A 26,519-nucleotide genomic window follows, 5' to 3' on the forward strand; every position below is an offset into this window, starting at 1 on the left:
AAAGATTTGTTGCATCAAATTGGTGTCAAGCACATTGGCGTATTTAGCAGAATGGACTCTTTAGGTCTCTGCGATAATCTAAACTTCATGAATCTTGAAATGAAGGGCAGCACTGCGATTTTTGCTGATCTTGGTCAATGAAAAAGTGGGAGCTGAATCTTCCACTTTACATTCCTTAGCCTTCTTTTCAGCTGATCCCCAATTGTTTGGCATGAGAGGGAACCAAACTTTGTTCTCAGTGGACAAAGTCTGTGCTTTGCCAATTCTCTGCTCAGATCTTCTGCCAAAAAGGTAGGCATTCAGCTAATGTCATGCTACTTCAAGAATCAAGATCACAATTCAAATTCCAAGTTGCATACCAACACACCAAAAGCATTTATTTTGCAGAATGGCTGTCCAATTTCAGGCTACACCTTTGTGTCTGTAGAGTTTCTGTTCCAAACATGTTTTTTCTTTCAATTTTATTTTAATTCTTTGTAAGGAATGGCAGTGATTGTTGTGCGTGTGGTGATATGTAGCTATTGATTTGTTGTTTCAATTATCTCTGCATTCACCTGTATCATCATCCCTGGAAAATACTGTGTTGATGGCAATAGAAGAAGAATTTGAGTTACTTTTTTATTGAGAGAGGTCTGATCTCGCTCTCTGAAGAATGCCTGATTTCATGTCAGCACTGAGGCTAGCTAGAGAATTTTAAATTCATATATCAAGCCTGATCATTGAACCGCTGTGACAAAACTCAGAAAGCTGTCAGAGATGGGAACTAAGCATTTTCAATTGCAGGGGACGAGCTGTGCCATAGTCTCCTTGAGGAGGAGTGATGGCAGGGTCAGAAAACTGAAGGCCTCCACTTCTGAAAGGCTTTTCCCTACAGGAACGGCACTCAGATCAGGACACCATTTCCTCCCCAGATACCTGCCTCTGTCCCTCTGGTAAGCACCAGCAAATAGAGGTTTTGACTTGAAATATGTAAATACTCTGTTACTCTGTAATGCTCACCAGAAACTACCTCCTGTTGTTTGTGGCTTTCAGATGCTTCAGTCATAGAGGCCAGTCTAAAAATCTCTCAATAGGTCCTGAAAGTGCAAGAAAATGAAAGTTTTGTTTGCACCGAGAGAAATTAAGACCAGGCCCATAGCATATTTTAGGCAGATATGGGAAGCATATATTCTTTGCAGGACCCTTGCCCTCACTTTACCAAGTTACTTGTGCACCTCTGGGAACGTTCCCACATCTTGTTTGCATCTTAAAACCTATTGAGTGGCAACTGTGCTGGAACAGGTCCTTCTGCAAGTTGCTTTAGCTCCAAAGCCTGGGCCCCCGTTTAGAGTTGGGTGACCACTTGTTTAGCCTCAGTTCTTGCAATTTATGTTATTCTTTGTTTTTACCATTAAGCTTTTAGTCAAAACATCAGGATTTGAGGATATGTAGATCTTTCCTTCTTGTTGTTCAGGATGAGTTAATTGTAGCTAATTCTAGCTGTAAAAATGATTTGAAACTGAATATTGTAGTGCCCTGTGTATTGAAAATTTGGATGTTTCCTTTCCTACTAATGTTTAGCTTTAAGGAAACATAAGCAAGCTAAATGTTGCAATCTGCCCTGAGCTGCATGATCTAGCAAGACCTCCAGTTTGGCCTGCGTGGTGCTTGTGCTAGGCATATGCTCGCCACAGACCTAACAGTATTGTTATGCAATACAGTAAGAAGCGAGTATTACAGCTTGCTCCGAGGTCGGAAGCCTCTGGGCAGCTTAGTTTTTAAGCCCTTCTGGTGTCGTATAGCTCTTATGGATGGTCTTACAGAGGGATTTCTGGGGTTCGGAAGCTTTTTAAACACAGATTGAAAGGATGTTCCTTTCAAATGGAAGTGGTTTTCCATCAGTTTTTTTAAATAGCTCGCAAATCATTTGCAAAGGCAGACAACGCTTTTTCTTCCGCTCTCCGTTTTGCTGAATCTGTTTTTCGTTTATTTTGATTTATCATTCCTCATAAATCTGTAGGTATCTTTGCGCAACCTGCTGGAAAGCTGTTTGCCAGGTTTGCTTGTGTCAGCTTTCCTGGCAAAGCTGCAGACCCGATGTGTTCCCACACGGATCGGTTACTGACCCAGTGCAAGGGGATTTCTACCCGTTTTGTACACGAGGTGGGTGCTTTGCTGCCACCTCTCCTTGCAATGCCATGGGCATGTGCTGATGTATTAAGCAACACGCTGCAGATTAAGCAACACGCTGTGCTGGCAGCAGGTAGCCGTGCGCTGCTGCCAGCACAGAGGAGGGCATGCAAATCCTCTACTCGTAGCAAAGAAAGGTGGTCCAGGTTGGTCACCACTTTTAATGGCAGTGAAAGAAAGTGAATCAAAAGGCAAAGATGCTGCCAGAAATCCTGTCCTGCACAGTCCTCCTCCCCTAGATGATCAGCCTTCAGACTGCTGATTCCCAGAAGCCCACACATACCATTGGGTCACACCAGCTCCTGCAGGATACCATGTGGCCAGCGCACGGACCTGCCTGGCTGCCTTGTCTGCCCACGCTGGAGAAGGCCTTTCCCAGCTTGGTGACAGCTGGGCCACCCAAACCTACGCGTAGCTGTGTCTGGCCAGGTGGGCTTGGTGGGCAGCATCCATCCCCATCACAAGTTAATTTGGAGTTAACTTGAGGGTGGAGCTCTTGACCTTGTCTGGGAAAGCACGTGTGCTCTGGGCTTTTGCGTGCTTATGTGACATGCAAAGAGCCCGAGTGGCCAAGGCAGCTGGTAAAAAATCAGCACTATATTGCTTTGTTACGAGATTCAGCGCTCAAGAGAGGAGGGGACAACTGTACATCCAGGGGTAATGTTTTCATGCAAGAACCTACGCGCAGCCCTAAAGCTTGTGATCTGTGAAATAAGATTTCTCATCTTACAGGAGGAAACATCAGCCCTTACCAAATTGTCCTTTGCACTGTTCTAAATCACTCGCCCCCAGAACTCCTTAACCACTTTCTTACGGCAGCATTGATTCATTAGATAAGACAGAAGCTCACTGGGAGAGCAGGAGCAGGCAGTGATCCGCAACTGCTTAGCAAGTGGCTGGCGATGCACAGCCTTGTTTGAGAGCAACCGACTTCCTGCAGAAGGTCGGATTTACATAAGGAAATGGAAAATGGTGCGGGGCTTTTCTGCAGCCCAGCTCCCGAGGAGCAGGTCCGTATCGCCTTAGGGGATGCTGAAGGCCTTGGGGTTCATCAGGGTAAGGGAGCAGCTGGGTGCGCACACACTGGGGCAGCTTAGAGCCCCTTGCTGAATTACGTAATGCATTTTTTTGAGCAACGAATGACGCTGGCTGGCTTTTGCCCAGCTTAAAACTGATTCGGCATATAGCAATTACTTTGCCAAATAGTCTAGCAGAGAATTAAAACAGTTAAGTAGAACAGCAGTCTCTTCTGCTCACAACCATCAGATAATTTTATGGGAATTTTCTCACTGGGCTGGTGTTCCCGAAGTTATATAAGATTGCATATTTTCTAGCTGGTATGCAGACATCTGCATTCTTAATTGGGCTGTTATCCTTTTCTTGCAAAGTGCCATCTAAAAGCTGTAATGTTGCTGAGCTGGAACCCTGAAGCTTTTCTGCTTTAAATCTTACTTCTTTCTGCTACAGCTGCTGGTCAAAACTACTGTGTATCTTATAAAAAAGAAAAGTTGAGTGAAGTAATAGGTGCAGTTTGTAATTCCTTAAATTAAGAGAAGTTTTGCATTGTACTGGAAATATTCTGCATGACTCTCTGCCAAAAAGACTGATTTTAGGAAGTCTGACTGGCCAAAGGAGCCGTGTCTTTGTGTGTCTTTTAGGTGCACCGTGTCATTTGGAGAGCAGTCCTCCTGGGAATGCATCTGGGTACTTAATCACTCATCCCTACCGCAGCTCACAGAGGGCTGGTGCTGGCTGTCCCAGGCAGCAGGCACAGCCGGCTTCTCTTTCTGCCCGTTGCAGCAGTCCTGGTTACACGGACCAGTTCAAAGATAATCCCTCTGCACGTGTTTCTTCCCGGCGGCCTTGTTTGTGCTCTGCCTTGCTGTGGATTTCCGTGAAGGATATTGCCACGTGGGGAGGTGGTTTTAGGGAGATCCCTTTCCCGCGAGGAGCAAGGTGTAGAGGTGCGACCTCGCAGGGTTGCGCCAGCTGCTATTTCTGAGCGTGCAGGAGGGAGGTGCCGTTCCCCAGGGCCCAGGCAGGGCACTCGCTGCCGTGGCCGAGCGACCCGGCTGCTGCCTGCCTGCAGGTCGGCGTGGGTCTCTGCTCTTGCCTTTTCCGCGCTGCCGCGGGTGGCAGACTCCACGGCGGCTGGGACCTGGCTGCGAGCATTGCTCCAATGCAGTGCTCTGCCTCGGCGTCCCTCCGAGACCAACAGCGTAGTCTGCCTTGGAAGATCCTCTCTGAGCAAACTGGGAAAGCAGATGTCCTCCTTTGCTGCGAGTTCTGCATGTGGTGAGGGTTTCTGAGAGCAGCTACCACAAAAGCCCTTTTTTCATTACAATCCTTCTGACTGGAGAGGGTAAATGAGGCTCACATGCTTTCTGGGAATCCACTTTTTGGCTTCAGCTCCTGAAAGAAAGGATTGTCTGTGCGCAGCGAGTGACTCTCTCTCCAATAACGGTGTGCAGCGTGTCAGACGGATTGACACCGTACTGTTACAGAGCCCTTTTAGGGCTCTTTTTTTTTTTTTTTTCTCTACGTACAGAAATCCCCTCCAGTCCCACCTCATGCCGAGAAGCAATGGTGCTATAAAACTGGCAAAATTCACATGGAGGAAAACGTGCCAGGAATAACATCTGTGCGACCCATTCCCACTGCCACCGCAGCCTTGAGGCCTGAGGAAGAGGCAGGGTTTATGCGCTGGTGGTCCTCCACCTCTGTCCAAGCAGAAATTGGGGGTGCTGGTGCTCCTGGGAAGGCACCTGCCTCCTGGGAAAAGGGGCTCTCTGGAGGAATTAGAAGGGAGATCCTCAACTCTCTGTCAGGGACTGAACCAAAAAGATGAATTTAGGTTGTGGAAGAGAGAAGGAACATTTTCTGCATGCAGCAAAAATGTTAGGGAATGAGCATCGTCAGTCCACACAGCTCTGTGCACAGGCTTCAGCAGAGGTCGCAGGCAGATGCTGCCTTCGCTTCTGTGTTGAAAGCTGGCAGAGGGAGAAGAGGACAAAGTGAGCTTCCGCTGGCCTTATGCAGTGGATTGGAGCCCAAGGTCTTAACTCAGAGACTTTTCCTCTAAGACTCATTTTTGTCCCCAATTTCTGTGTTTCACAGTAAATATTTCTTGGAAAAAAAAATTTTAAGGGTGGGGGAAGGTCCCTCCTGTCTCCAGTACTCTCTGGAGCCCTGTTTCTAGCTCTACCAAAATCTCCTCCATTACTCCCTCCTTTCTTCAGCCGTTACTCCCCTCCCCTGCCTCATGGGCAGCGCTTTAGTGGGTGGCCAGAAAATTTGCAGGAGGACTTGCCCTGCTCGTTCCATCAGGCTCTTCTGAAATCCTCCCTTGACCAGTTGGTGTGACAGTTGTTGAATCCGCATTTGGACTGGGTGATGGTGGTGCCCAGCCCCTTACGAGAAATGCTAATTTCGCTGACACAGGGAGGTGTATAACTCTTGAAAAGCTATCCACGTTTCCTTCTCCTCTCTGTCATTTCAAATCTCAAGACAGCTGGCAGTCCTAGGATTGTAATTTGCTGTACAGAGGATTAGCATGTTGCTCGTGGTATTAGTGACTTAAGCTACCAAGACAGCTTAACATCATTCACATTTCCAATTTAAAAGGATGTTCAGCATCCAACTCTGCTCAAAAAAGGGAATATTTAGATCCTCTGGTTTCTTGTTCAGAGAAGCAGAGGTCAGGACCTTGAATGCAAAACGGGGCTCTCCGTGTTCCCTTTCTTGCTAATAAAGCAGAATATTTACTTACTCATAGGCATTGCTATGGGAAAGGGATGTTACAGTTAATCCGGGTGTGTGGCACTGCATGTGGTTTTGGATGCCACCTTCCCAGTGCAGACTTGTTTGGTCTCACAGCAAAGATGTTTGCGTTGTCTCTTAGAGCAGTGGTTTCCGATATGAAACTAAGGGCTTCCTCCATGCAGTGCGTCACTTAGGGGGGCCACGCGTTTCTTTCAGCTGGAGCCCTGCATGGTGCCGCATACCGTGTGTTACTAGTATGGCTTGACTGATAGATTAATTAGTAAGTGAAGAGGCCTTATGAATTTTTCAATATTTCCTCTCACGGTGCGTTACAAAGTGAAACCGCCTTTTACTAGACGAAGATCTCTCCTAAAGCCCTACATCAAAGCGGCAGAATTGTCACCCGTATTGTGATCTTGTTCAGCCCCCACATACGGCATGTTTACTTTGAAATATTTAATCAAGTGTTTGCTGAGCTACATAGCTCATGATGCGTCAAAGGATGAGAGCTTTGAAACCCTCTCTTCACAGCGCATAAACCCAATGTGCTTAACGTGGCCCAGCTGTTTGGCTGTATTTCTGTGGACAGGTGACCAGACTGGTGCTTCAGCACCGGGGCAGTGCTCCATGTAAGCAGGTTCGGTAAGGATTTAAGCAACTCATAGCAGGTCATTTCAGCTTTGCCCTGCATGCACAGAAAATTAATTCATGAACTTGGATTTTTGGGAATCTATTTAGTTGAATGATCGTGTGCTGTACACAGAGAGCTAGAAAATGAACATGTCATTTTCTTGACTAGAAACAGAGGCTGCGAATGCCCTCCTCCGGGAAGGTACCCGACTGAGAGCAGCCAGTTTGCACTGTGCCTTCAGCCTGATCCCCGACTGCACAAGCAGAGATCACCTGGCCTCCTGCTTGCTTAAAATGCTGGCAGGGACAGCTGATCCCTGCCGCAAGCTAGGGCACAGATCACTCCAAAGCTCCTTGGCTGCTGTTGAGCTTGTGCATGCCCTAATGCTGCGGTATTAGGCAGCTGTGGAAACTCTGGACAGAGGGAGGAAATGCAACACTTAAATTCTCTCTTGTTATATTTCCTGGCATCTTCTATCTTCCCTAATTCCATCTCCAATTTCTGATCCTGCAGGGCTGAAATCAGCACAAGAAGTGGCTCTTGATTTCACGGAGTCCAGGACTAAATGCTTTGACTTTCAGCACCCTTGGTGAAGAGCTGGATTTATTTCCATTTCTGATGCAGCAAGTCTTATGTTGTAACTAAATGCACGCGTGGCTGGCACATTTAAAATGTGGTTTTCCAGAACTGCATTGCTCGTGGCTTGATTGCTGCAGGGGTGCATGGTGTAGGAGGCAGTAGTTGGATACGCAACCGCATTGTAACCTTCTGCAAAAGGAGGGAAAATGCTTTTAGTTATGCCTCAGGAGTCAGGATTTGATGGCATTTACTCCACTTGCTGGGAAGCAGTATTCAACACTAAAAGTGAATGACAGGAAGGGATTAAACCGTTAAAAGGTCCCAACGGTTTCTGGCTTCTTTCCTGTGGTTGATGACAATTATGCCAGCAATACCTGTCACTTCCATGTTGGGTGTTGTAAATGCCAGGCTAATAATTGCAAGTTGTATCTGTCTGTTGCATCCTGTCATTATAAACCCCTGGAGCCTGCAAAAAAGTTCTCTCCAATAGTGCTGTTTGCTGTGGTGACTTAAACATACTGAAGCTTTGCGGTGCTGTGCCCTGAGTGCAGTATTTTAGTCTGTCCCCCTAATGTTTATATGAATTGTGTGTTGTGTTTAAATTGTCTGTGTGAGTGGGCAGGGTACCCCGTCAATATGCATTTGACGGGCCGGCCAGATCGATTCTTCTCTTGTTTAACCAACTGCTGAGTGCTCCAAATCACACATTGCTTATCCTGCCGGCAGAGCTGAAACGTAGCTACCGCTTGCTCACCCGTCGTTTCCGTATTTCCTCCCGCAGAAGCAGGAGGCTTTGATCTGGTGCATCACCACTAGCTTTGGCAGTTAAGTCCTGACGGCGGAGCTGTCCCTATGGCTAATGGTGTGAAAACCGTAACCCACGCCATCCTCAGGCAGTTGCCTTGGCCAGAGGTATGAAATGGAGCAAAATGGCCTTGGGCATAATGAAGAAGAAAAACAGCGCAGCAGCCTGCTCTGCTCCCCAGGGTCGCTTTCAGAGCTGGGGCTGCGTTCCTAATGGCTTGGTTTTAAGCTGTGATAAACTGGAGCTTTAAATATATAACACTTTGACTCCAAATACAGTGGAATTTAAAGTCACCATTAACTCTGTTAATGTCCTTAAAATGCTGCAGGCTTTTTCTCAGGCAAGTGGAAGTGAGCCTGGGCTTGATGTTGTTGCAAGGCTCAGCTTAGGTCATTCACAGGCGCTGTCTTGCAGGCAAACCAAATAGTTTAGGCATCGATTTGATTTGCACTTATGCGTCTTTCTTATGCAGATCTTATGACTTAATTAGGTTTGTTTGCCTTTGGAAGATGTAGAGAGATTATCTTCCATCCACTTGGGATGGAAGAAGAACATTAGGAAAAATCCTAGAATTTGATTCAGGATTATGGAAGGAAAGGTATTCTTCTAAATACAAGCAACTGTTCTTTAGCAGGGATTAAAACTGTCATCTAATCAAAATCACATGATGAAAATTATCAACCTGTTTCATATTACTAGTGTACCTTAAAATTAATTTCTTATTAGCAGTTTATGTGTGAAGAGCTGCCTTTCAACAGATCTTTTTCTTGCAAGTGAATAGTCAGCATTTAGTTAAAAAGTATGCATATGCCTTGCTATGCATTCAGTAACAGACTAGTTGTGATACTGATAAATTTGGGGTTCCAGTCAGAATCTAATCTGCGTAATTTTATTTTACTTTTATTGTTTCACTTTAGCAGCTGTAACACCAATGTAGATAATCTCTGCAGGGCAAGCAGAGTGAACTAATGTCGTGTGTGGGTAGACCTATGAAAACATCTAATTTACCAGCAGGCAGTTGTGTAATCATCAGCTGAGAATTGCAAATTATGTACGTCATACGTTTGTGGCATGCTGCTGAAGAAAAGCCCAGTGCATATGACAAATCATATATATACTGAAATTTATAATACTTTTCACATTTGACTGGGGCAACCTTATGATTTATATCTTTGCTTTATTCATAGCACACTCATAACATAGTCATAATGCAGAACGAAACTAATTCAATTTCTCCTTGACTTTGTAAATCATTTATGTATTTGGCTGTCAAGTATTTGAATATAAAGTGGGCATACATACTGCAGAAAATAAATAGCTGATTCTCTAGTTAAGAAGTTTAGTTTTAGTGATATTAGGATCTGTTTTGCCTTACTTGGATGTTCTGTATTGCTTACATAGCATGCATTATGATTGTCCCTTGCCTTATTTCACAAGCAAAGTGTATTTTATGGGCACCAGTGTTAATCTTTTAATGGCTTCATGTAGTATTAGGACTGGGTAAAACATACTCATCTTCCTTTGATGTCAGCTCTTTGAAGGCTGGGGAGCAGTTAGTGGCTCTGAGTTGTTGGTCCTGCTGCTCTTAGCCACAAGAAGTCTTTCTGAAACAGCCAGGACAGTACATGAGGACTGCAGACAGAGACTGTCTCATTAGTACCATTCCTTAGATAACGAGAAGAAAATGTTCTGTGTGCCATGACAGGCTGTCACTAAAGCTCTTTGTGATTGGTTTTCCAAAGATCAGATTTTGCCATAGAGCTATCATGTAAAGCCATTGAAAATACAACCCAGAAATATTTCTTTTCTGTTTTTTTTCTTTATACTGGATACCAGATTACCTGGCTTCGACACATCACTAATTAATCTTGACAAGAATAGGAGCATATAGCTCTGGAAGAGAATACCTTACCTGCTCCAGCGCAGATGAGGAGGCTGCCAAGGGCGTTGCCTCCTTAGAAAAACAGTCCTCTGCAGTCGCATCCTTCAGTGGCAGAGTTCTCGCTACCTTTAGCGTTGCTGGAGAACATCTGCAAAATCAAGATAGTGCTGGAGGTATTAGCCAGTTTGCTGGCTCATTATCATCCTGCAAAAACAGTGTTCCTCCAAAGCAGCGTCCTTGATTTCTAAATTTAGCATGCAAGCTATTTTGGGTAATGTGCGATTAACCTCAATTACTGTAGCTCAGATGGAATTCAAAATACTGCCCTCTCTTTCTGAGCTGCAAAGAAATGGAAATCCGGGATTGTACATTTTCTACCCTTCGTTAGGCAGCTCTGAAAGATGGTTGCAGCAGGAATTTGTCCAGATTTGTGGAAATCCATGGAAAAATTGTTGGGGGAAACAGATCCTGAAAGGTTCTGGTGGCTCGTGGCTCTGTACTAGTTGGGAGATCAGGATTATAAAGGTGAAGAAGCCGGAGTGTGAAGTGCTTATGGTGCAGTTGAAGGGAATGAAATCTAGATGGTCAGGCCAGAGGTCACTGAAGCTTCGGCGCAATTTGGATCAGGGTCAGGACGCTTTGTGGTTTTCATGTTTTAATTAAATCTGTAATGGAGGCCTTCAAAAATTAATTTGAAATATATTTTCCCTCAGTCATAATGAATGTCAGCTCTCTGAAAAATCGTCTGTGGTGAAACATATGCAGATATATTCCTGAATCCATGCAGATATACATGGGCGTAAGCGTGTATGAGAAAAAGAGGACATTTAGGTTATATGAGCAGACAGCTGAGAAAATGCCAGGGAACAGCTGCGGGTCTGGGGGGGAAGCAGCGTGTTTCAGCACGTTCAGGAAGCTCTAACAGAAGAGCTCGTAACTCGTCAGTCTGAGAACTGAAACTTCTTTCATTTCTGTAGCTGTAACTTTCCAGGCTGCACTGCACCAGCCGAGCACTTGTTCTCTAAAACAGTTTGTCTCCAGAGAAGGATAAAGCGTAGAGCGGTAGTTACAGCAACCCCAAGCCAGCTTATAAAACTCATTTATGGGTGGCTGTCGCTGTGAGAGCTAACATACAGTAGCTTGTGGCAATTTGGTTTGCTGGTAGCCAGAAGGGGTCAATAATTAGAAAAATATGGCAGCTGCCCTCGAGCCATCTGGCTGATTTGGGAACGGCTCAAGAGGTTACTTCCTCTAGGCAGTATTTGAAAAAAGGGCCAAAGATGAACTTAGAGCTTTCAGAAAAGTCGTATCTTCGCCCTGACCTTTGATTTGCCAGTCACCCATCTCCTGAAGACGTGCTAGGAAATGGGATTTGGATTTGGAGCCAGTTCTCTTGAGTATAGTGGTGTTTTCAAGAGGAGATGAACCAAAACAGTGTGGAAGTGCTAAACACCAAGCTTGATTTTATTTCTCATTAGAGGGAGCAGTGCTGGGACTACTGACTGCTGCTACATGTTTTACTGTTGTGCTGTGGCTGAAATTACCCTGCAATAGTCTAATGAGTCAGTAGACTGGAAGGCAGGTATAAAATTGCCACCTTGTTACAGCAGCTATCAGATTTTTTGATGGTCTAGTTTTGATCTTGTGCTTTTTTGTTGTTTTGTATTTTACATCCGTGTATTCCCACTTAAAAAAAAAAAAAAAAAAAAAAGATCTAGCTGCCCTTGAATCCTATGGATGTGAAGCTGCTCTTCAGTAGTCACTGTGTCTTATGTGGATGCCGTAATCGCTTGCCTAACCGGCGCAAACAACTTTTTACCCTCAGGAGACATTTCAGAGCCAGGCAGACGCAAAACAGTGAACCACAGGATTGGGGGCAGTGTGTTGCAGAAAGGGCTCTGCTGAAAGCTGTAGGAAAGCTGATTGCATGAATTGGCGGTAGCACGGGGTTTAGTAGTACGGACGCATAAAGACAGCAAGCAGATAGTTTTACTGTGCATTTCTGTTGAACCTCTTTTGGTTTCTTTTGTCTTCTTCCAACTGCAAAGTAGGGGCAGGAGAGCAGTTGGCTTAGGCACCTGGAGTTGCTGGTGCAACCTGCTGAGGTACCAGCAGGATTGTGGCCTCCCAAAGACCTGTGTTGCGCTCGCAGCATGTTAGGGCACTGCTGCTAAATCACTGCAAAACTATTATTCCATCCAAATTGCCACCCTGAGTACTTCATGCAGTTGCTTAATATAATCAGCCACCACCGTGCCTGGTATAAATTAGCAAAGATGTGCTGAGTGGGTAGGCCGGTATCTGTGGAAAGAAGGACACTGGACTCGAACTAAAGTGTGTTTGGAGCGCTTATGGATGAAGCACAAGGATGTGGTTATGGGCCTGCAAACCATAAATAACACCTCTTTTTCTTTTTCCTTCTTGATCTGAGCAAATACGTTTTAGACACGCTGTCTGTGCGGCGTGTGATCTCTTACTCCCCTTGAAATGATGCCACTGCCCTGCGCAGCAGCCTCTCAGATCTCTGAAACAAGCTGTGCAGCTTTGTCAAAGGGAGATTTGCCCTAGTGAAGGCTTCTGTTTTGGGCCACTGCTTTTTCAAAAGGAAAGGTCTGTGTGGAAAGCAATCTGTAGTAAGTATATGCAGCAGAAATTCTGACATGCACAAATAATTGTTTAAAGAGAAGGAAATAAATGAAGGGAATTACCTTATTTGGAAAAAAAATGAAGAAGCCCTCACCCAGGAACGTTGTGGCAGTTTCTAGTTGCATGGTTGATCTCTGTTGAGTGTTTTTAGACATCTGCTGACCTGCACGTCCAAAACTCTCAGCTTCTCCTTCAGCCTTTATTCATTAGCTGCCACAAATGCCTTCCTCATCACTCCACACTGCTTAATTACAGGCCCTCGCAGAGCAAAGCAGTCTGAGGTGAGGAGCGCTGAGGCATTCACAGCAGCAAAAGTAACAGGAGTGAAACTCCCAGGGCAGCATGTCCCCTACTCTTCCAGACACACGGGAGAGGCAAACACAGCATTTCTTCCCAGCGCTTTCCAGGTGCAGGCACACACCACCCTGCTGCTCCGAGCGGCCCCGCGCGCAGACCCAAACGTGAAGAGCTGGAGGAGGAGGTGATACCAAAAGAACAGGGTGCTCCGAGGTTTCGTCAAATGGGGCTGCTAAGTCTAATCAAAGCACGTGAAATAAAAGAAATGGCAAAGTCTTTCTTCTGGAGGACACCCTGCCTCTCTGCAGGTTCACACAGGTGTATGCATACCTTGTGTGATGCCTTCTTCCTGAGCAGGGCCCCTCAGCACTAGCTGTCTACAATTATTAATGGATAATGTAGTGCAGATGGCCAGCTGAAAAACTGAACTGCTTCTAAAGGTGCTGCATTGTTTGACTTTTTCACCTCGATTTGCTTTTTGTTTTTATTGCAGCTGGACAACCCAGATGAGCAAGCAGCGCAGATCAGACGGGAGTTAGATGGGCGTCTTCAAATGGCAGAGCAAATTGCCAAGGTAAAAATATATACATAGCACATAATAGTTTGATGCAGTCCCCAGGTTCTTTTCTTACTGAGTGGAGAAACTTGTGAAGGAATCATCAGTTAAGAGATTTTTTAACTACAAATGGAGCTGCAACTACAAATGAGGCTGTTGTGGTGTGCATTTCTTGGAATGTCCCTGATGCGCTGGGGCTGAAGGTGCCTCCAGAATCCCTTATGACACCCCAGCTGTGAGGAGAATAACCTCCTGAATTGCTCCAGCTAGATCTGTAAGTATGTGTGTAAGCCTTCCTTGTCAAACTTGCAACACATTGAGCCGTAACGTGGATGATGACAAGCAAAAGAAGCCAAGAATTGCCCTAACTGGATTTGTGCTGTTCTCTGGGCTGCCTGGTGCCACAGTTCCCTGCCTTGAGGTAAATACACCCTCAGTAAGGGCAGAAAATTTCACACGTGGCACAAGAACAGTCAGGCTAGCATTGCCCCGCTTTGGACATCATTCCCACCTAGAGCAGCAGGCCTGGGAGCTCGGAGCAGTTTTCATAACCAAGCAGCCAGCTAAGCTGCCCAGAGACCGTTGTGTGAGGAAGAATTCTCCTTGGAGCAGATCATAGCCTCCCGGAGTGCAGATTCGCATCGCCTCCAGGAGACAGTAGATGGAGAGAAGTCCTGGATTCTGTTGACATTAACTGGCCAAAGTTTTATCCGTACTCCTAATCAGATACTCCTGAGTCCCAGATAAAGCCTTAATCTTTGTGTGTGATCTAGCTGACTGTTCTCAATAATCAGCAAATTGTAACTCAAAGGAAAAAGAAAAGAACAACAGAAGTCTGATCAGAGAGACTTAGCTTAGCCTGCTTACTAGCAACAGTCCTCTCTGCACAGGGAGCTGTATCCAAGTGATGAGGTTTTTTTATGAGAAATGCAATTTCAGAGCTGTTTGTGACTGCACTGAAATCAGTGGGGGTAAAAGAGCATAATGCATGTACCATTTACAGTTAGGTATTAGTAAGGATCCCTCTAGCGCCTGGTTTGTTACACCTACTGATACTTCCATTAAACAGCTATTGTAGCTGTGTCTTTGGGGAGGCCAGTTATGTTATTCTTCACCTCCCTAATAAAAATAGGAAGACCTTACATGGCCAGATGATGACACAGCAAAGAAGCAAGTCGACTGCCACTTCTTTCCTTTGTTCAATATTTGGCCTGTTTAATATTTGTTTTCAAGGAAATCTACAGTGTTTTTTATTTTCAGCAAAACTTAAATGCCTGTATAATCCACTGCTGATCTTTGGTTCTGAGACTGGCAGCCAGGCATTTAGTGCCAAAATGAGACCGGCTGATTTCTTTGTTTCATTTTCTCTTTATGGCATGTGGGACAGCAGTATCCATGGTTCATCAGCAGCCAAAGGAGGCTGCAGCTTCATGAATTATTTTTGCAAACAAGATTTTGCCATTTCCATTCCCCTAAAGGATTTTAAAAACAACCCATGCCACCACTGTGAGACACAGTCCTAAACATAACCTGACATTTCCTGGTGCAGAATCCAGCCTTCAAAATACAACTGTGCAGAGCTCGGAGAGAGGTTTAAAATAAAAGTGACTTACCTGTTATCCAGTTGGCAGGTATTGATATTTAATCTCGTTCACATCACTGCTGCAGGCCTTCGCTTTAGAATGTCAGATCCCAACAGCAGCTGCCTACAAGAAATCTTGTTCGTACAGACCCATGAATACTGCTTTTTGGAGGCATCCAAATGACCTTTTGAATCTTTCTCTGCATTGTCCTTTCTGGGCAAGGATGCTTTCTCTGTAGCTCAGGGAAGGCTCACAGTTCAATTCTGTGAAAAGATAACATTCTGCAGTTTTATCTCCAATTTGCTAGATTTTTGGAGGTCAGCCGCACACTGTGACTTACTGCTCACGTAAAACCAACACTGAAGTTGCCATCTTAAAGATTCCATTGTAAAGACAAGTTAATTCTTCATTAATAAATTAAGAAATTTGTGCTAGGACATTTGAAGTTAAGAGGAAACAAAAGCTGTGTAGTCTAAAAGGATCTAGAATCACAGTGCTTCAGAATGTGCAGCTCTGCAAGCCCTTGTCTGGCCTGTTGTGTGACCTGAGACAAGTCACTCCTACCTCTGGGTATCAGGACACAGCCTTGTATCTTTTTATCTTTTCAACTGCCCGGGACAGTGCAGCTGAGCACAGTTCCAGTGCAGCAGTGTCCTCCGCTGAGCCTGACTTCAATCGAAGCGCGTAAGCCCAGCCTTGGAGGGTTCTAGCTGAAGGATCACGTTTGAAGTTAAGCAGGTGTTTTAAAGTTGGCTGTTCAACCTGCATGTTGTACTCTTCCAGTAGCTAAATGAAAGCAGCATTACAGCAGAGAGCTTAGTGATGCCAAAGGCGAGGTATATTTTTCTCTGCATCTGCAAGTGTCCCCTTTACTCTGTCCTGTGGCACCTTCCTACCTAGCTGCATAGCATCATGGACAAGAATGTATTAAAAGAAATGGTAGTTGGGGCAGTTAATGGGACCCTAAAATTGTGATGACAGTAACTGTGATGACTGTTTGTTGTCTCACAGTCTCTTACCTCTGTGTCTCTCCACGCTTGTCCCCATTTCTGATTCTCTCCCTGCTCCAAGTACATATGGAGGTGACTAACATCACTTTTTGGCTACGCCTGCATCCTTCAATGTTGGAGGGAGACCCGGGTCCTGGCAAGCGGTGGAATAAATGGTGTCTTGCTTTACTGTAGTTCTACCAGCAAGGCAGCCCCTCGCTCTCAAAACGAGAGGAACCAACACATCTCCATTCTCAAGGGCTTGGGAAGAAGAGAGGGAGCTGCTCACAGTCTTTCCATGCCTGGGAGCTGCTGAGCAAGCAAGCTGCTGGCCAGCCTCTCACTTTCTGGCTGGCAACTGCCTCAGCTGTGAAGCCTGTGAGGAATCATTTCTTTAGCCCTGGGTACTGCAGATTGCTTGGGCATCTTGCTAAGACCAGTGCTGGGATCTGAGACCTTTTAGATTGCTTGGGCTGTTCACTTCTGCCATGTTCACTGCCTTCTGCAGTCTCCTTCTAGTCAGGACCAAACATTGCTAATTTTGCTTCCTTGGGCTCCTTAAAAAAAATGTTGGAGCATCTGCTTCAGCATGTTTGAAAAAGAGCTGGTGGATTTGGTGGACTGACTAACAAATTCCTCAAGATCAGCATCCTTTGAATCCTTTGTAAATCACTGTCAATCACCAAATCACTAGGTAGGCAGAAGCTACACCCAGCTAGGCAGATGGACCAGCCCTTCTGGGGGGTATTAGAGCTGGAAGGTCTTGTGGGAGGAAAAGTAGCCTAGACCCAGAAGGTTTGGGATTTCTTCCCAGTTTCTGTCTCCAGCTCCTTTTGTGACTGCAAGTCAGTCTCTTCTCTGTGTGTCACAACCTAACCTGCTAATGAATGAAGGTGCTAGTTCTTGTCAGAATCCCTTTTGTGTGTGTTGAGGTCCATCAGATGAAAAAATTTCTGGGCATTTCAGAGTCAACATGCCGGAGAGCATAGGAAATAGTTAACATTTGCTGAAGAAAGACAGGTACATGACGGCTATCCAGAGGAGCAATCCATGGGGGGTGGCAGAGGTATGGGCCTGGGGGACAGAAGTCAGTGAACTGATCCCTTCAGCAGTTCAGCTGAGATCCAAGATGGAGCAATTACAGTGGTGAGTTAATATATATGAAAGAAGCCATTTACAGATAGAAAATGAATGAAATGCAAGTGCATGCAAGAAATACTAAGGCTGGATAAGTACCAAGTAGTAATTCTATGGGAAACTAACAATAATGTTTCTCTATAACAGAGGGGAAAGCTATAATTTGTCGTCTGGTTTGTGGGAGTTCCCTGTGTGCAGACCTCTCTGCAGATGCTCCTGGGGTATTCTCCCACTGTAACAAGTGGTTGTTTTTTTATCACAACAATTTATTCTGTTGCTTATGTTTTTAAATCTAAGGAACGTAAGTTTCCAAAATTTGTGTCCAAAGAAATGGAAAACATGTACATCGAGGAGCTGAAGTCATCTGTCAATCTCCTGATGGCAAACTTAGAGAGCATGCCTGTATCTAAAGGAGGCTCTGAGTTCAAGCTACAGAAGCTGAAGCGGAGTCACAACACCTCAATCATCGACATGGGAGAAGAAAATGAGAACCAGCTTTCCAAATCAGACGTTGTGTTGTCATTCTCCCTGGAGGTAAGCTGCACACTATCTTTCTTCCGGCAGTCAGTGCACAGAGTTGGCAAGAACAAAAAAAAAAAATCACAGCAGTAAACTTCTATGCAGTTCAAGCTTAAGAGATAGGAGGGCAGAAGTCGATAGAAATCATTTTTCTGAACTCCATGAGGAAGCATTCCTCTCTCAGTTACCAGAAGCATTGCCTATGGTCAAATAGTTTATCTTTTCTGGTTTTCACCATCTTGTTGGAACAAACTGTTAAGTTACAGCAGCAGGAAATTCCAGATGGTTTATATCATATGGCTCAGAAATGTGAATAAAGCTTCATAAAGCTTGTTAAAAAGTGTACCCCAATACCCCTGAGCAAAACCCATCTCCATGAAATGTCTTTGCAACCAGTGCAATAATGCAGGGGTTAATCTGGCCTCTAATTTCTAGATGCACCTTGAGATGCTCACAATCGCCTGGCTACCTTCACAGTTTGTTTTTGCAGTGGAACGAGAGCTAGAACTTCTTGCATGGCAGATCTGTTTGATATTATAGAGGTTCATCGTTGTTACTTCCAGTTCCCAACATGCTGAAACATGCTTTAAATGTCAGTGAGTTTTATTATTGCCAGCTAGAGGAGTCACTTTATTTCTCAGCAAGCCTTGCTTCCTCCTTGGAGAACTGTTAAAAATTGTTGAAGTTTTGAATGCACCCAACAGATTGGCTTATTGTTTGCATGGAAATATTGTACTTCACTGGCTTGCTGTTTGCTTTATATTGAACACTGACTTTCTGCTCAGCGCTCGACTGAGCAGTTCATCTTACAGCCCAGTGGAAGTCAAGGTGCTGCACGCACCCACGGTTACATCTGAAACAGGCTGTCTCTGTACTGGAAACAGTGTTGCTGCAGTAGCTGTTTTCAGCAAGGTTAATTATACTGTGCAAAAATATTTGCAGTCTAGGCAAGATTACAAGGAGTTCACTTCAAGGAGTCATTAATGTTTCAGACACACCAATATAGAATTGTTATTGTGTGTCAAGTGAGTGGGTTTGTGTTAGATCATCAAAGTAACTACCAGAATGGGGTCAAAAATGTAGGATGCAGAAAAGTCGTAGATTTCTATTTTTGTGTGGTTTCCTGTTTATTTCTCTCCCTAAGGAGTCTCTTGTTACATATACTGTGCCAGTGAACAACTTACAGCACTGATTGTCCAGTCTAAGAATTTAACTCTTTAGATGCTTGAGATCATATTGGTAATATTCAGTTCAGATTTTAAAAGCCCTGTTTAAAGTAGAGTTATGAACTCAGAGACAGTGCCTTCAAATGGCAGCATCAGATACGCCTAACTTCTAAATGCTCCTGCATGGAGGAGCAGGGAACTATCACAAAGCAGTAGACCTCTCTGTAGGAAAAGCTTGTGCAGTTTATACAGCGGTGCATAAAAGGACTCGTTCTTACAATGAAATGTCTAAAACTCTTTACTCCAGCTGAACTCTATCCAGTAGAAAGCATTAACTCAGTGGAGCACTGACTTCGGGAGGTGGAAGATCTGTTCATTGCTCTGTGCACGAAACACTTCCTATAAGAGAACTTTTGCGAAAAATATTTCCTCCTCAGGTGGTCTACTGAGAGTTGTGTGCAAGAAAAGGGATCTTCACTCAAATGACAAATCGTAAGACCTGAGGAAAGGAATTTGAAATCCCAGTGTATACTGCATTGATAGCAGTAATAAAGCTCAAACAGAAACTCACAGTGTTTCTTGTTGAAATGTTTAAGGTACATGGTTAACGTGATTAATCACCTTTAAAACAAATGAGAAGGAAATTTTATGCAAGAAACTATCTTAATCTTGAAAATACAGGTGCATGCTTTTTCTTGAATTTCATCTATAAAAGCACTTTTAGGTTGGGCAAGACTATGTCTGAGAGGTCCATCATTAGAAGCTCGGTAGAGCTCTGAGCACCAGAGGGCTTCAAGTGAGTGTGTCTGCATGTATGCATCAAGCCCAGGACTGGAATAAGAGGAATTTGCTGAAGTATGGGGAGGCAAGGCAGATAGTGCAGCACCCGCTGTCTGCCTGGCAGACCTGCAGTGCCTAAGGATCACTTACTGCTTATGTGGCTCTGGGAGCCAAGAATATCAGGCACTTCTCCACACCGGAGTGAGGGTCCCACAAGACTTGTCTCCCTCCTAGTTCTCCTCTGCATCAAGCCTTTTCCTCCTGCAGCACTGTGGCTTTCCCCACCTCCAAGCCCTGGTGCCCCAGAAGCAGGTGAATAGCAGACTTTTAAATTCTGCCAGCGTGAGGTATAAAGTCATCCAAAGAGGAAAGACTGGAACACATAGCCGCAGTAAGAGGGAGACCTCTCAGAGAGGTCCTCAACACATGCAGACCTAGTTAGCTGACATGATGCCAGCTCAGCCTGGACACCACCACCTATCTCTGCTCACCTGGCACTATGAACATCCATCAGTACATGGACGATCCTGGCGCTGGCTGACCTTGCAGGTTCAGCAGCCAGATCTAGGCCTCAAAGAGGCTGCTACTCTTACGCTGCCTTTCTTTGCCCCACAGGTCGTCATCATGGAAGTGCAGGGTTTAAAATCGCTGGCCCCTAACCGTATTGTTTATTGCACCATGGAGGTGGAAGGTGGAGAGAAGCTGCAGACCGACCAGGCTGAAGCCTCAAAGCCAACGTAAGTCTTGCATTTCCTTTTGCTCTTTCCATCATGCTCTTCTCGACCCTGTCATGATGCTGCTTTGAATCAGTATAGATAACTCTGCCTCCTGCATGGTAGGGCCAGAGGGGACTATGAGAACTTCAGCAGAGAAAGGTTCATTCTGCTGAAGAGAAACATGGCCTTTCACATATACAGAGCCCTGCAACTAGGAATGACACATAAGCCCTGAGGGAGAAATAAGTGTTAAGGACAGGCTTACATCTCCTTGTAGCTATGGAGACATAAGTTTGTGCCTATACGTAAGTGCTTTGCTAAATAGGGATGGAGTTAAGCATGTGCTTAAATAAATACTTGTGTAAGTGTCCATCTGAACTGGTGCTGTCAAGTATAGGTACATAATCTTGTCCTCACTGTCACGGACCTGGTGTTCCTGTAAGAAAGGGAAACAGCTGGTAGAGAAACCCTCAGGCAGCCACAGCCAGAGGTGGGAGAGAAGAGGGAAAGAAAGCTTCAAATCACTTGGTTAAAGCTACAGCTCAGGTCACAGTGCCAATGTTCAGTTCAAGGGCAGAGTCTTGTTCTATCATCTTTGAGCTGGGCCTCGGATCCCTAGAACTGGCCCTGTACTTTGCTTTTTCTCTCCCCCGGAGGGTTGTTATTAGCCTACAGGTAGTGTATAATCTTTGTTAATTTGGAAAGAGAAAATGATGAGTGGTTTATTTCCTTTCTGACTGGTGGGATTAGTAGCTTGAAACACTATTCATATGGATTTGAGACTGTTTTCTCATGGTTCACTGTGGAGATTTCGTACTTAAATTCTCAGTAAGCATCTTTACAGCATAGAATTTCCAAGGTTAAGTGAAACCTCTTTGGAGGTGCTAAGCAGTGCTGGAAGGGCTGCTCGTGAGACAATTCCCTCTGTTCTAGCACCCCCTTTTCTCAGAGTGACCAACCTCTGATGGTATTTCACCAGTAACTTCCCAAGGTCATGGAAGGAAATCTGGGAACCCAAGCAAGAATTTTAAAATTTCAGGTTGTGTTATGTGTGAGTGCACAATCACTGCAGACAAACAGTTCAAAACCAGTGTCCTTGAGGAGGTTTCAGCTAGTGCTGGCTGGAGAACAAGATTGCATGTAGCAAAATGCTGAGTGTTTATATGTATAAAAAGTCTTTAATTATAACCAAGCATGAGGCACCATCAGTGAAAGCTATGTGGGTTTGGAATCTCCAGTATGTTGCTATAAAGATTTTTTGTTAAAACATGCAGAGGACACTGGTGAAATGTCTACATTCCACCCTGAATAAATTAGTCATCTTTTCAAATGGAAGGTTTCTAATATTGATGGGGAAACCACAGAAGTATACAGTATTGCAAGCCTCTTAAATACATTAATATCCAAAGTGCTTGCAATGGATTGGTAGCGACTGGAGTCCTGTTGTTCGTACCTTCCTTGGCTCTTTCTCCTGTGAGTGTACTTTCAAACACAGATCCTCCGGTAGCTGCCCTCTGATCAGTTCAGCCACATTTCCAGACCTCTGAGCTTGTGTAGAAGCATTCACAGAATTACAGTGCTGGGCACAGGCTGCCTTTCATCAGCGCTCATCTTCTTACAGAGGCACAGAAAGCGCTGATGCCTTGCACCCTGCCCTGTACCAGAAGAATAGGAATCTGCAGTAAGCTATTTAAAAACAATATTCCCAATCAGGGGAAGTGCTGAAGCCTGGCTTACTTTTTAAAAACGTTTTGAAATTTGCTTCGGAGAAGGAAATAGAAGAGCTGTACTCAGAAGAAAATTTCCTTAAGAACCCGCAGTTGTTACTATTTTAGGTATTTTTTGCTGCTTCAAGGAAGAAAGTTGGGCTCTATTTAGAAGAAATTACTATTACCTGTATTGAAAAGCACACTTCTACCGTGTTACATGTGCTTAATTTGCTTCAAGTCTCTTCCTTCAACTTTTGCTCAAAGGAGCTGTCCTTTCTTATGCAAGCATACTTGCTGTCAGCGATAGGACCATTTATACAAGCGTTATTTGGAGAAAATAAGGGATGGAGAAGTGAGCTCTTTAATTGAATGGGTCTTTTTATATCATAATGAAATGTACTGTGTCTGGGCACACAGCCATCAACCCTTAGGAAAATGCAGGCAACACTGAATGCTATGGCATGATACGAGCTATACAAGTCCATCACACTTATCCTCTCTCTGCACTGGCTTCCTATAGAGGGGCAAGCCAAGTTTAAAGTGTTCTCAGTTGCTCCAGTACTTGGGCTAATACCTATGTAAATGCCTTAGGAGGGGAGAAGGGTTGACAGTTCCATTCCTTGAGTGTCCTGGCATTTCTTGTTTTCAAAATCAAAGACCAGCCAAGCCAAAACTGTAAAATAACCAGCCACAGCAAGCAGAGACTATTGTAGAAAGCCTACCTTCTTTTCTGTATTAGAAGTACTTTTAACCTCACTTCCTCTCCCAGACACAACAACCCAGAAAGGGAGAACTGAAGCCCTGTGAAAACTCACTGCATTTACATTTTCCCCTGAGAAGAGAAGGAAAGAGAATGAACCACGGGTGACAGATGTTTGTTGTGTTACTTAATACATGTCTTGAAAGCACTCTAAACTGTGACTCTTTAAACTGCCCCAAATCCATTTTTGCTGTCATTCTAGAAGCTACATGGATTAAGAGAACTCAATTTGACAAACATTTATCATCAAGGAGAAAAAAAAATACATTTGATCAGTGAGATTCACTGGAAAACTTCACTTCTTTGTGATAGCCATGTATCCTGGGGAGGAGGATGGGAGAATGTCATACAACCATGCAAGACATCTTATTTTTACCTAAGAATGACTTGTATAGTTGTTTGCTGTGTTCTCACATGTCCTTGAAATGCCAGCCCTCGGCTAAAAACACACAGGCTACCGGGTGCCAGTGGATGTGGCTGCTGTTTGTCTAGCTCGCTGCCGTGCCTAGAGGTGCTAATCTGGGCTCCGCTGCTCTGAGTGACGTGCACACACCTAATGAAAAAAGACAGTCTCCCAACAAAGTTCATAGGGAAGGACTTCCCAAACCACTGGCCTAGCTCTTCCGCTGTCTAATGCTGTGAGAGATCTGCTTTTTGTCTTCCCTGGTGTGGGAAGCAGCAGCTTTTGACAGTAAGATGTTTGACAACATCTTAGTGCCTTTGGAATTTAAATCCTGTTTGCAGATCTTGAAAGAGGCAGAATAGCAGCTGCGGTTAGTGGCTAAGTTTACCAAACAATGAGATTAGTTGTGTATAAGGAGTTTGGCTCTAGGGATGACAGTAAATATTCCTCTTTTTTCTTTTTTTTTTTTTTTTTCTTAGACCGCATGTTGGACTCCTGATATTTTAAGCACAATCCCTTCATGTAAGGATTATCTGCCTCAGCACATGTAGATAGGATGGCACATTTTTAGAAAAGACCAGACCTGAAATAGCAAGGGGATATATCAGATAAGGCTTGCAGAGTGTTAATAGTTGTTCTTTTAAAAAGTTTGCAAGAGAAAGCCTTTGTATTTTGTCCTAAATCACAAATGCTTCTACAGTATATCCTAAATCCCAGTCCAACCAGGATTTACTGCTCTTCACGCTGGAACTCGAACTGCATCCTTGCAGGTCTTTGAGGATTTTATAGCCCTCCTCCTCACTACAAGTTGTCCTGGTATCTACCTTGCCTGTAAAATAAGGAGAGTAAAGTGGCTTCTGCAGATCTGACACTTCTCTTCCGGGGAGCTGCGTTTCTAATGCTGTTGTTACCAAGGTAGAGAACAAGGCTGCGAAGGGGTCTGGGAACAGGAGATAAGGTCCGCTCACAACACCTTTGTCCTACAGCCTCTAGAGAGGCTGCTAGATGTATTTACAAGTATAAGACCTGTACTTGTAGCAGTAGAGGGCTGTGCCAGTGATTCATCTTTTTAGAGTATCTCCTTTCTCTGACGTGAGCAGAACAGAAGAAAACAAAGAGACCAAAACAATAACAAGATCTAGTGTGCCTTGTAAATAAATGCTGTATGCTCATCTGGACGTACTTCACTACCCCCAAACCCATTGACTCATCATCTTATGGGTTCTTTTCATTTCAGAACTAAGTCTAAGGCTCATTTCTCATTTGACTCCACTTGTAACTGAATAATGACTTACTGTGCTCCAGCAAAGGGACTGAAATCTGAGTTTGTACATCCAAAATTCTTCCCATGTCTCTCAAATTAAATCCCTCTATTGTGGTGGCGTTCAGCTATTTTAGCAACTGTAATGGCTTGTTCATCTTGAAGATCCAGAAAAAAAATATATGAGATATGCACTGAAGTTTTCTGAACCATTCAGGTTAAAGGCAATAAATAACTGGGTATTTGGAGGGAGAATCTTGCCAACCTGTCTGTGCATTTTGGCATTACCAGCAAGAGAGTGAGGTGTGGGCTGCTTCTTTGGCTCTACAAGTAGTTTCATTTTGAGGTTAAATCTTCCCCCTTGCAGAAGGACCTCTTCAGGACCCTTCTTAGTACAAGATCTTACAGTTATCCAGGGTATAAGAGGTGAGGCTGGGGCTCCACCATGGATGATCTACACCTCGCATGTGCAAAGGAGGCCTAGCTGGAGTTAGGGGAGTGGATTTAGTTCTACCACTGTTCCCACATGACTGTTGCACAAAGTCAGTTAGGAACAGGTTGGTTATTCCTCTAAATAAGCAAGAATTAATCAGTCTTTTGCAGTGGTTTCTTTTTTATTTTTTGAAGGAGAAAAGATTACTCCATATTTTGGCATGCATTTTTCTTAAGCGTCTGCTGTGGGTCAGTACTGGGGAGAAGATCCTCAATGGGCTTCTCATCTGACTCCATATCAGCCCTGTGTTGTTAATCACAGCTGAGGGCTTGGAACCTCCTATTTTTTTGAGAAATTCACTCTTAATCAAGTAATATCTTTGGTAGACTTTCAAACTTCTCCATCTCTACCCTCTTCTGCTCCCTAACCACTACTGTAGGAGAAAGGGGTGCCCCATGTTATCTCTGCGCTCATTCCTGATGCTGCCTTCTGATTTGCTTTCAAGGTGCTCTGATCCCTACACTGCTTATCTCTGCTATGACTGACTGCCCTTGTTTTGATCCCTACAGCAAACCGTCTGTCTAAGTTTATCACTCTACTAGGGTCTTAGTTGCAAATTGGTATGCAGCAGCCAACAGAGTCTGCTGTCTGACCATGAACGGGGGCAGGAACTCCACAGATGTTCTTTGCAAATGACCTTCTAGGAGATGGAATTTGGACAGCAAAATGAGAAATAAAGTGCCCAGTTCTCCAGGAAAGGAGTTTCAAGAGCAGAAATCACCTCTGGTCTGACCTCTTTGCAGCAGTGAAAAATCTGATGTTTTCATTCAGGAATCCACTGCCTCAGGCCCTGATTTTAGAAATGATGCAGAGTGGCTCTGTGTAGAGTAGAAGCGTGAGAAAAGCATTTTGTTGCCGTCAGTGTTTTGCTGCCGTGGTTAGCTGAGAGATGCTGTGAACACTTCTCTGTGGTGAGATGAGAACAGGTCCTTTGGGGATTAAATTGCATGTATAAATTATAAATACTCTATACACTGTAGAAAAAATTTAACTCCACTAAACTGAAGGGGTTTATACTAATGCTAGTGTGAGTAGAATTTGGCCCATAATTCACATTGTGTATCTTTCAGTACAACCTGTTGGTACCATGTCTGGTAGAAAGCTTTCAGACATATGGCCAAGCAAACGGTCCTGCAGTCTGGTCAGCTGGCTGCAGCTCTTGGTTTTGCTATCCCAGCCACCTTGACAGCTCAACTGGGCTCCGGCAGGCAGACAGAAGAAGTGGTGGCCTTGAATCCATGCTGCAGTCAAAGCTATTACTGTGTTGCAGAGGTTTTATCCCATATCAAAGCCCAGGCAGAAAATCTGCATGACCACCCTGTGTTAAGCAGTCATACACATTTAGGTTTGCATTCTTAGTGAAGCCCTATGTAAGCAGAATTCATGATGCTGGATAAAAACAAAGCAATAGAAAATTCTAGGAGGAGGCTGCTTTTTTCTTCTTTTCCCCTATCTCTCATAGCTTGCTTCAGTTTCAAATATGAGCTGCCTTAATTATGCAGACTGATTGGCTTGCCTTTCAAGTTGCATGGGTTCATTTCACAGCTGTGCAGATGTTTGCAGCACTGTTTCTTTAGGAAGCTTCCAAGAACCTTATGAACAAGAAAAGATAGGTGTGGAGCCCTGGCTACAACGTCGGACACTGTCGTCCAGTCATGATACTACTAGACTGATAG

At 44.4% G+C, this 26,519-nt stretch overlaps 1 protein-coding gene across 8 annotated transcripts in view; it reads left to right on the forward strand.

The window, feature by feature from the left end:
• Positions 1–26,519, forward strand: part of CADPS (calcium dependent secretion activator) — a 239,860-nt gene that overhangs the window by 80,280 nt on the left and 133,061 nt on the right. For all 8 annotated transcript variants that reach the window (XM_062585365.1, XM_062585363.1, XM_062585362.1 and 5 more), the window contains exons 4-6: positions 13,265–13,345; positions 17,334–17,570; positions 20,117–20,238. In XM_062585365.1, coding sequence (XP_062441349.1) covers positions 13,265–13,345; positions 17,334–17,570; positions 20,117–20,238 — 440 coding nt within the window. The remainder of the gene's footprint in view (positions 1–13,264; positions 13,346–17,333; positions 17,571–20,116; positions 20,239–26,519) is intronic.

The sequence above is a fragment of the Rhea pennata genome, chromosome 12 (assembly GCF_028389875.1).
Source record: "Rhea pennata isolate bPtePen1 chromosome 12, bPtePen1.pri, whole genome shotgun sequence".
NCBI lineage: Eukaryota > Metazoa > Chordata > Aves > Rheiformes > Rheidae > Rhea > Rhea pennata.